Source organism: Wolffia australiana, chromosome 4 (genome assembly GCF_029677425.1).
Source record: "Wolffia australiana isolate 7733 chromosome 4, ASM2967742v1".
Taxonomy (NCBI): Eukaryota; Viridiplantae; Streptophyta; class Magnoliopsida; order Alismatales; family Araceae; genus Wolffia; species Wolffia australiana.
Window position 1 is genome coordinate 16,901,419 of NC_135838.1, and position 11,082 is coordinate 16,912,500.

At 43.7% G+C, this 11,082-nt stretch overlaps 2 protein-coding genes across 4 annotated transcripts in view; one reads left to right on the forward strand and one right to left on the reverse strand.

Annotated features, from left to right (window-relative positions):
* The first annotated feature begins 4,659 nt into the window (after positions 1 to 4,659).
* On the forward strand, positions 4,660 to 8,496 carry FLN2 (fructokinase-like protein). Of its 3 annotated transcripts, none has more exons than XM_078574009.1 (6): positions 4,660 to 4,885; positions 5,070 to 5,377; positions 5,657 to 6,306; positions 6,997 to 7,468; positions 8,050 to 8,282; positions 8,363 to 8,496. In XM_078574009.1, exons 1-5 carry the CDS (start codon positions 4,845 to 4,847, stop codon positions 8,271 to 8,273), a joined length of 1,695 nt encoding a protein of 564 aa, XP_078430135.1. In that variant the 5' UTR covers positions 4,660 to 4,844; the 3' UTR covers positions 8,274 to 8,282; positions 8,363 to 8,496. The 3 variants fall into 3 exon arrangements, with proteins under 3 accessions (XP_078430135.1, XP_078430134.1, XP_078430133.1); XM_078574008.1 differs by having other exon boundaries at positions 8,368 to 8,496; XM_078574007.1 differs by having other exon boundaries at positions 8,050 to 8,364.
* The window catches only part of PGL1 (6-phosphogluconolactonase 1), a 3,194-nt gene continuing 587 nt past the window's right edge, over positions 8,476 to 11,082 (reverse strand). Inside the window, exons 2-4 of the mRNA XM_078574010.1 lie at positions 10,887 to 11,082; positions 10,671 to 10,806; positions 8,476 to 9,141 (exon numbers count right to left, since the gene is read on the reverse strand). The exon at positions 10,887 to 11,082 is cut by the window's right edge and continues 8 nt beyond it. Coding sequence (XP_078430136.1) covers positions 8,641 to 9,141; positions 10,671 to 10,806; positions 10,887 to 11,082 — 833 coding nt within the window. The 3' untranslated portion in view covers positions 8,476 to 8,640. The remainder of the gene's footprint in view (positions 9,142 to 10,670; positions 10,807 to 10,886) is intronic.

Genomic DNA, 11,082 nt, shown 5'->3' on the forward strand with positions numbered 1-11,082 from the left:
GATGAGAAGAAATATTTTATAAAATTAGAGTGCACGTGAGATGATAACGATGAGAAGTAGGGGTTATATTTAATACCTAATCTATATAATTGGGCACATTTGATGATCAGGAATAGTGAAAACGATATGGATGGATATGAGTAATGTGGATTTATGGATGTAGATGGATGGATTGATGGCGAGGATGCCAACGCATCGACATTGGACGCGTCACCATTGTCAACCGAAGTCAACGACGTCGCTACGGACACTCCGCCACCATCAACCAAAGTCAATGCCGCCGCTACGGACACGCCGCCACCATCATCAAATGAAGTCAACACACTGACATCGCTCTCCACGCACGCACGCTCCTTCACGCATCATGACACGTCGCCAACGGCAGATCAACAACTGCCCCTTGACGTGACATGAATCACTTCTCTCATCTTTAATTTCTCGTCATTAAATTGTATTTTCTCTTTACTCCAAGGCCTATATGTATAGCCCATTGTTTCAAGAAACAGATAGGCAAGTTTATTTCAAGAATTGAGTTATCTTTCTCTTCTTGGATTACTTGCCCCAACCATAGCCTCCCCTTCTCCTCCGATCGCCGACGCCGCCGCTGGTTACCACCCACCCTCCCTTTCCTTCTAACTTTCTTCCACTCTCTCTCTCTCTCCCGCCAGCCCTTGCGGCGCACGCGGCTGCCCGTGCACGCCGCGTGCTGGCCTACAGCCCTCTCGCGCGCCGCGCGCGCCTACGCCGTCGCTGCCGCCAGCCGCACGCCGCCGCCGCGACGCTCACACCGGCCGACCGGCGCTCGCGCGCTCGCGGCCGCCCACGCACGCCGCACACCGGCCCCAGCGCTCACCGCGCTCGTGGCCGCCCGAGTACGCCACGCACCGGCCCCCACGGCTCGCCGCGCACGTGGTCGCCCACGCACGCCGCGCTTGTTTCATTGTCGACGCCGTCCAACGCTTCATCATCGATGTCGTCCAACGCTTCGAGCCGCGCACGCTCTGCGCGCTCCGGGTGCGCTGCACGCCCTCCGCGCTCTCTACGCGCGCGTTAGCGCTCTAGGCGCTCAGCGCCCACGCGCGTTGCTCTGCGTGCTCCGTGCGCTCTGTGCACCCTACGCGCGCTTCGCGCGCGCGGGTAGTTGCCTACACCTGAATCTCCGACAACGACACTACTCAATACCAGGGCCATTCAACGCCCGGAATGCCCAGATATTTTCGTCCAGTGGGCCATACAACGCTCGGATCGCCCAGTCTCGTCATGACCAGAATTCCCCGCAGCCTCTTCACGCACTCCAGTGCCGAGGTACGCCTGAACTCTTTGGTGTCGACGTGTTCTTTGTCCAGTATTCCGGGAGAATCCTCCACCGCCGACAGATTTGATTTGATTTGGAATTCCCTAAAATTCTCTCAACCGTGAGATTTCCTCGTGATGTGAATTCGTGTATTGGATTTGGTGCTTCGGCATCGTCACGGTGGTTGAAGACAGTACTCCTGCCCTCGACGAGGAACAGGACTGCATCACCAGTATTTCATCGGTTTTAAATTCTGAATTCGATCGCGTGGATTTTTGTGGTCCGTTTTACCCATCTTACCAAACCCGTCAGTACCGTCCGTCTGTTGTTGTCCTATCCATCTCCTCATTCGCCCTTTTCCCTAGCTGTCCTACGTCATGGATGCTCCAAAGAAGAAAATGATGTATGAGAAATGTGACGCATTGTATATCCTTATAGTTTTCCAAGATCCAGGGGATTTGTGACAGTGGGAGTGTCCCTCCACCTCTCTTTTCCATTCCAACTTATATCAATGATGGACACAAACAAAGTATGAAGCTTCCTACTTTTTCCAAGACACTCCAAAAGTAAGATTCATCTTCATCTTACTTTTGGAGTGTCTTGGAAAAAAATCACCACATTAAACATTAATATAATTTCAAGAGATGTTCCAAGTTCAGAAAAAAATCTTAAATAACTCTAAATAATTCGAAGAATATATATTCAAATCAATAAAGAATGTTCAACATATATACTCAAAATTCAAAAATTATTTCATTTAAAAAATATTATACCTTGCTTAATATATATAGCGCATGATTTTGAATATCTTCCATATGGGATAACAGGATTCGAATTTTAATGTGAACTGCGAATCCTGTTATCCCATATGGAAGAAAATAAAAAGATTACACTGTATATATTAATCGAGGTTGATAACATATTAAAATCTAAGAGGTTGGATTTAAATAAATCATTGAATGAGATGGATAGCATAATTTTTTTCAGTTGATACTGGATATCGGTATCAGGATACCGGTTCCAATATCGAAATCTGACATCCGGTATCCAATATCTGGATCCTCCGATATCCGTCCTCAATATTGGTCTACACCTAACGAACGGATATCGCCCGATATCCGATATCAGACACAATCCCGGTTTTCTCCGGATATCGGATATCGGTTGTCCGATACCAGATATCGCACGGATATCGGTTGGAAAAACACTACTCTAGAGGTATCAAAATGATCCATGGCAAGTTGAATCTCCTCCTTCACCTAGATGAGCCTCCTTCATGCTCCATCCTCATCATTACACCATCCCAATCACAGTAGACATTAAGAGGATCCAAGGAAGAAGTACGGGAAGGGCCCTAAAAAATTGTGTCCTAAGTGAATTGTTTTGGATCTTCTCCTATTTATAATAATTGGGAATTTTTCATAAGACCAATTATTGGGGCAGGTTTAGGTCCAAGGGTCAAACTGGACCGTAACCAGAAGAAAATTATAAAATATTTATTTAATTTTTAACAAATCAAAATCCAACTCACCAAGAGGTTTCTATTGAGTGTCGTGTAGCCATGACATATTTGACTGTTTGCAGGCACCCACTTGATGAAGAGGAGTTCTTCTTTGAAGGCGGGCTTCAAGAACCCTCTATTGAATAGTTCTTCCTTCTGTATTCACCCTGACAGTTCTCCATGAAGGAAAAGAGGTGTGGAGGGAGAGACCTGGAGAGGGAGATTGAGGGAGAGAGGGGAAAGAAGGGAAGGGAGGCGAAGGGACATTCTTTACCACCAGTTCTAAAGATGGTTATGTTGAGTCAACAAAACCATCAACGTAACATTTGTTCTTTGACTTTGTCATTGAATAGTCAACAAGACCACACTGGGATCACACCAGAACCGAACATGGATGGACCAAAACTAGGCCAAACTTTAGTTACGGTTTAGGTCTTTGCTAAAAATCAGGACAAGATTGGGACCGTCAAATCCTTGTTCCAGTATAGGGTATCTCTATCTTATTTTACCATAAAGGTATGTAAATAAAATGGCATTTCTTATGAGTTTTAAATTAATAGTTTTTTTATTATATGTGGCCTTAGCATTAAGTTGTTATACATTAATGGCCATAAATCTTGAATGAAAATCCAAAATTAATAATATTTTATAACCTTTCTATTAAATTTAATTTGACTTGCAAAGTACATGATGTTAGATATTTATCATAAATATTTAATGTACCATTATTTGTACTTTTATAAAAGATTTGTTATAGAGATAACTCTTCCAAAGTGATGGAATTAGACCATGAGTTGAACACAACTAAAGAAAGTTATTCTGGTTAGGAACTGGTACTTAGCTCAAGGCATGGGTTTGAATAAACGTGTGATTTATTTCCTAGCAAGTGATTGGATTAAAAGGATAGATATTAAATATGGTGAACCAACTCCAACATATAGGGACTTTGCGTCACCTTCAGAAAAGTAACTGGTTCATGAACCAGAAATAAGGGTTAGAAAATTTGTTTAAGGATCAACATATTCAAGTAAAATTTTATAATTTTCCTTACAAGCACAAGGTGAGCAAGTGCCATTGGGAAAATAAAAGAAAAGAAAAGAATTTATTCATGGAGAAATTTAAAGGAGATTCATGTAATGATTCATCACCAAATTAATTATTTATTATTATCCAGGCTTTACTCAGGCTATGGATAGAATTTTTGAAAACTTTCATGCAGAATTTTGAGAGTTACATGTTAGATATCCACATGCACTCCTATAAGATGATAATGAATATTGAGAATGACTCCCTAGACCATGTAGGTTACCTTGATTGGAAAAACTCCAATAAGTTGGGTGTCGGTAGCGACTAAGACTCCAATGAAGAGGAATACCCAAGACAGAAAGCATAAAACCTCTATGACACTTCCATCTCTCCTATCTAAAAAAAAATAAAAATAACCCAAGAAGAGTAAAAAATCTCTTATTTCTCCTACCTAAGAAGAGTACCATTGAAAAAACACATTCAGAGAAAAAATATCTAAATTCTTAAATAGCCTAATTCAGCCTCAGGTGATCCTTATCAATAGTAAACTAACACTATGGTTTCCACTGATTCAATTGAATTCCTGATAAGGGTTTTAGATAATATGAAAAGGGTCAACAGATATCAGCAACTTAGCCAAAGGCTTTCCCAGTAAAATTTTCATATTATCTCTCAACTTACCTTTTGGCCAAGAAAATTTTACAGTCCCACCATTGCCCTTTTCATATTATCTCTCTCTCTCTCTCTCTCTCTCTCTCTCTCTCTCTCTCTCTCTCTCTCTCTCTCTCTCTCTCTCTCTCTCTCTCTCTCTCTCTCTCTATCGTAATATCATGCCCGTTTATCCACAGAGCAGCGGCCACTGCAGCGGATATCAAAACCAAGAGCAAAACCCTCTCCTTTGAGGTTCTGGGTTTCTCTGCCTTCTCTCTCGTCTTCCTTCTTCTGCTTCACCTTCTTCCGTCAATGGGCGATAAGAAATCCGGGTCTCATAGCTCAGAGGAGAACCGTTGAAGCTTCCTCGCCATGTCATCTGTCTTCTTCACACCCTCTATCGCCCTGCTCAGGTACTTCCTTTCATTTCATGGGTTTTCTTGGGTTGGAAAAGATTAAGGTTTTGTTGCTGGATTCGAAGAGATAATCCCATGAGACTGTTTTTTTTCTTCCGCAGCGAGTAATACGGAATTTGAGAGATTGGTTTCTTCGATTATGAATTTCTATCGACGAAAGATTAATTTTTTCACGGCCCAGGTTGCGACCCCGATACGAGTCGGCGTATTATTCTCCAAGTGCTCTGCAACTCGAAGATTATGGCCAACGATTTCATCGTTTCTGCGTGAGAGCAGCTCCCAGGAAGAAAGCTTCGCAAATTGATGCAACAGAGACGCCTTCTGATGATGATTTGAATCTTGAAGAAGGCGCCAAGGCCGCCAAACGGCCATCCAGAAGAACTAAGAAGAAGACCTCGGCCAAAGATGAAGACGAGGTGACACCTCTTGCGGAAAAGGAGGAAGACGATCCGCAACCCAAGAAGGTTTCAAGGAGAGGGCGGAAAAAAGGTGAAAACTTTGTTCTTTTTTCTCAATTGAAAACATTGTTCTCTGGGTTTGATGTTAATTCAGTAGACCAGTGCTTTGATTAGTCTTCATTATCACTATTTTTTCTTAAAAACAACAAACTTAAAAACGAACGTTTCAAATGCTGTACCTTTCTTAAAATAATTTTCATTTATGTATATTTTGAATTTACCTTGACTGGGTAGATGAAAAATATCGTGTTGTGTACCTTTTTTCTCTGAAATTTTAAATGAAATTTGAATTACTTTACTCCTCCTCCAGCTTCAGAGACCCCAGAAACTGAAGCAGCTGCCTCAGAATTGGGTCCAACGGAGGAGAAGAAAGTTCGAAGGAGGAGGACGAAGAAGACGGCAGAGAGCTCAGACGAGGAGAACGAGTCTTTGTCCATGGAGTCCCCTCCGCAGCCGCCTGCTGAAGAGAAGGAAGACGAAGAAGAAGAGATTATTCTTTCTCAGTCTGAGGAAGAAGAGTCTGGGTTTGCCTCAGACTGGCCGCCATTGATCTGCTGCTTCGGAGCTGTGCAACATGGGTTCATACCCGCTGGCCGGCCTGCCAACCGACTGATCGACCACGAGATCCACGATACGAAGAAGGACATGTTCTGGTCTCCGGAGAAGTTCATCAGAGCTCCCGGCAGCTCGGCTTCGAGTGTGGCTCTGGCCCTGGCAAGCTTGGGGGCTCGTGTGGAGGTCATGGGCAAGCTAGGAGACGATGACTATGGCCGGACCTTGCTCTATCACCTCAATTCCAACAATGTGCAGACCAGGTCGATCAAGATCGACAGCTCGAGGCCGACCGCCGCCTCCCGGATGAAGCTTGCCAGAAGGGGCGGCCTCAAATCTAGCTGCTCCAGGCCTTGTGCTGAGGATAACTTCTTAACCTCTGATGTCAACGTTGATGTTTTGAAGGAGGTAAAACTAGTTACATATGAAATGGGTTTCCTTCATTCACTTCCATTAAGAATTTAACCTTTTACTACTCTGCCCAAAGCTATAGCTGATACCAAGGGTACTACTTCTCGTCTTAACATCTTAGTAGACGTGGTCGTTCTGTTCTTTTTTGCGAATTTGTGCGAATTGTTCGTTCTGTTCGGTTTTCCAAACAGAACAAAAACGAATTCGAACAGAACATCGCACAGACCTGTGTGCGGTTCTTTTGTTCGCTTTGTGCGAATTTTGTTCTAGTTTTGTGCGAATGTGTGAATTTGTGAGAATGTGCTAATTTTGTTTGTTTTTTTAAAAAAAGAACAGAACAAAGAACAAGGCCCTGTGCGGTTATTTTGTGCAAATTTTTTGTTTGTTTCAAACGAACAGAACAGGACAACCATGTCTACATCTGAGCAGCATGTTGTGTTCCAACAGTCCCCCACCCACAACACCTGTCGCTGGCTTAGCATGGCCCAGACGAACAGTTGTATCATTACTGGGGATCAAACTTGCGAATTTAGCTCTGATAACATGTCATGGGAAGCCTTACCATTGTGTTAAAAGCTATAGCTGATAGCAAGGGCGCTATTTTTCTTATTAACATTTAGGCAGGATGTTGATCTCTGAGAGTTTCTGGGTAGCTAATGGTAGTTTTTGCTGTTGCTTCTTCTCCAGGCAAAGATGTTCTACTTCAACTCCTCGTCCCTGCTCAATGAGAACCTGAGGAAGGTGATGATGAGGGCCGTCCGGGCTTCCAAGAAGCTCGGAGGAGTCATCTTCTTTGATTTGAACCTTCCTCTGCCACTGTGGGAGTCCAGGGAGGAGACGATGGCTCTCATCAGGGAGGCGTGGGAGTCTGCCAACGTCATCGAGCTCACAAAGCAGGAACTTGAGTTCCTCTGCGGGATTGTGCCAGAGGAAGAATTCGACACGAAGAACAATGCCAAGTCCAAGTTCCCCCACCATAAGCTGGAGTTAGTGAAATCGTTTTGGCATGAAGGTCTGAAGGTGGTTTTCGTGACGAACGGGACATCGAAGATTCACTTCTATACTGAGGAAGAGGAGGGCTGGGTGCGCGGCATGGAGGATGCACCTATTACCCCCTTCACCGGCGAGATGTCTGCGTCGGGGGACGCCATTGTTGCTGGTGAGCAGCTTCAGATCGGTCTCAGTCAACTGTTTCATGGGTCTTGTTTGCTGGCAACGATGAAAATTATCATCGTCATTCAAAAACCTGTCATCATCATCGTTAATAAAGGGTCTAATGACGATGATAACTTGGTCATCTTTACCCTCCAGCTGAATGACAATGATGATTCCGTCACCACCATCTGCCAAATAGATGATGACTTGGTTCATCATCATCATCATCATCCTTTCCAGAAGAGGTAAGCATGTCCAGATGACGATGACAATGACACCAACGTCCGCTTCGTCGTCATGCGTCTGGTTATTAAAATATTCCTTCATCATCATCGTCAACGATTATGATGATGATGTTCACTGGTTCAATGGACGATGATTGGTAATTTTTAGGAAAATTTAGCAAAAATGTCAATAGTCAACGGGTGATGTCAGCCACAGACGATGATCTGTCAATGGCATCGCCAACGCCCATCATCCAAAATTCGTCAACCATGATCGATAAAGACATGATGATGAATCGTCAGCAGTGATGGCAAACAACACTATTTGTGGATTTTGACGGGGGATGTCGTTTTGTCTCAGCCCTGATGAAGATGATGTCGGTTCAGCCGCATCTGATGGCGGACAAGGAGTATCTACGGCATATGAGCAAATACGCCATCACCTGCGGTGTCATCGACCAGTGGACAGCCGCAAGGGTGAGTGGGTTTCCTTGCAAGGAGGGTTTCGATGGGGTGCTTGATGGAAACGGGGCGAGATCCATATCAGAAAAGGAGTTTCGCACTGTCGTTGTCACCCCCAATTGACCAATTCATGTTCGTTTTTCTCTCGCTGACTCCAAATTTTGATCCATTTTTTCATCATGGTCAAATCAAGATTCCTCTTTTATGGCCAGAACAGAGAAACATGTTCTTTTTCCGAAATGGGCATCGGCCGGATTCTGATAAAGCCCCTCCGAGTTCTTCCTTCCGTGGGTCATCTCAAGATCTCTCCTTTTTGTCAAAAGAGTAGAAAGAAATGATTTTTTTCCGAGATGGGCTTCAGGGAGATTTCAGATAAAAACTTGGGAAGGAGATCCAAAAGGATTCTTAGTTCTCTCTCTTCCCATTCTTCTCCAGAGGAGAGGAGAAAACCCAGAAACCCAAAAAAAAAAGAAATTGAAATCACCTATCATCAAAGCAAAACCCCACCTTCATAATCAAGCTTTGAGGCAGCATCTCTGTCCAAGAACCAGACCAGCTTTCCATCCGTGGGACTGACCATCTGGACAGGCAATTTGAGCCCTTCGGGGCCTCCGGCAGCGCCGCCAACTGCTCGCCGCACTGCCACGGCCTTGACGACTCCGGCGACGACAATTGCCACGTTAGCAGCGGAATTGATCACGGGTAGGGTGAAGGTGATCCTCTCCGGAGGCGGCTTGGGAGAGTCTGTGATCCATGTCACCCAGTCAACCTTTTGGTCAACGGCCGGGTGGCCGGGGAAGAGAGATGCCACGTGGCCGTCGGAGCCCATGCCAAGTAGGATGAGGTCAAACTTTGGGCAATCACTGCTCTCGAGAACGTCCACTGTGCGGCTCTTCACCAGCTGACGGAGGATGAACTCGTAGCCCTCTGCAGCTTCCTCTGTTGATAGGCTGTCATTGATTGAGTGGACGTGGCTGGAGAGAACTGGCACCTGAAATTCTTGAGCTCTCTCTCAAAGTCAAATGGCAGCCAGATGATTAAGTAATTTTAAATTCTGGGACTGATGGCAAGATAACGAGAAGTCCTCAGATCCTCCTAATTATAAGAAACAGGACCCGGACGATAGTAATTGTTTAAAATGTAGAAACAGGATTACGCCGAGAGGATCTTTGCCAAATAGGGATTGGAAATTTCTCCTGACCTTAAGTGAAAAGTGGGGCAGATGACTACGAATTTCCAAATTTAGGTCTGGTAGAGAGAAGATAAAACCGGCTTAGCGCTTGCTAAATGGCACAAAAACCACACTCAGATGATAAGAAATAATTTAAAAGATTGACATACTACCCCCATGGGATTTCTGTAACAGGACTAAAAAGTTTTCATGTCCTGAAAGTCAACTACCAGGTAAACCATTAAAATTTTCGAAGTTTGATGACAAGAAGCCACAGAAGTCTATCAAATTTTGGAAAAAGTCAATGCAGATGATGCCCATTAACGAAAACATAGAATACGGAGGTTAGCCATCCATAAGAAATGCCCTAGAGTATTAATATAAATAGCTTTCAAATGCCCACATATTTTAAATCCAGAATCGTGTTAGATTTCAGTTGAAATAGATGACATAAAAAAAGACCAATGTAGCTCCCAGGAAATTGCTTCAGAACTGGGGAAAGCTAGATTAAGCTACAGGATTTTTGGGCAACAGATCCTGATGAAGAGTTGACTGAAAAGAGTCAATGCATAGGGAAAAATTGTAGGGAAAGTTAGAATTGATTCAATTCCGGGAATATTAAAGAAAAACACAGTGGTCAACCTCTTAGCTAAAGCCAGATTAGTAGGTGGTTGATGAAATGTCAACTCAATTGAAAACGCAACGAAGCTTCCGACGCAAAAAAGATAATAAGGTTGAGTTCAACACTGCCTCGGAGGGCGATAAAAGTCAATTAGGAGAAAAAGGCCAACCAGGAACAGAAGAATTTAGTCAACTCTAAGGACTAAAGAAGGTGAAAAACAGTGGTAAGGCCATATGAAAAGGCTAAGTTAAGAAGACAGAGGCAACTCCAAAGAAAATCAAAAATTGACCAAGGCTGCATTTCCGGCTGGAATATTATACGGCACTAAAAAAGGTATTTACATCATTTTGGGGTAAATCAGGACATTTGAGTCAACAAAACTTGTCCCTTTTACATTTCAATCTTTACACATTGTTTTGCACTTTCCCCTCACATAGACCTCTGCCCCAGATTTCTCATTCCAAAGATGATCGTCGGAGATTTCAACAGGAATCTAGGCTGCATTTTCAGACTGTAATCTTATACAGAGTAAAGGACAGAAAATGGCTATTTGAATCATTTTGGAGTCTTTCAGGACATTTAGCCGATCTAATTAATATTTACACATTGTTTTATTCATTCCCCTAACATAAACATCTGCCCGGATTTCTCATTCCAAAGATGATCACCAGAGATTCTACGAAGAATCTAGGAGAGTCAACAGGAAAGATAGACCAAAAAAGAATACCTTGGATAGAATCACATCTCTTGCAAGCTTGTAGTTGCTGGCAGGGTGACTCTTGGCAACCACTCTCTCATCTGCCCAGAAAACATGCCACTTGGTCCAGTCAACTGTTCTGCTGTAAGGAGCCTCACAGAGCTTGCTGCCAGATGGGTATCAAAGTCAACGCTAATTCAAGAAAATAAATCTTTTTTTTTCATATTTCTGGAGAAAAAAACTTACCTCATTAATCTAATGACCGATCCACCGGAGAGGGCAACAGAGAACACACCCCTTTCTTTCACGGAGAGCTCTGATAATTGAGCAATGTAATCGGCGAGATCTGTGCTAAGATCTTCTGGGTTATCATAAATTTTGATCTCTCCCCTTCCATCAGGGCCGCCGGAGGCCGTCGGATATGAGAGATCAGACAATATCA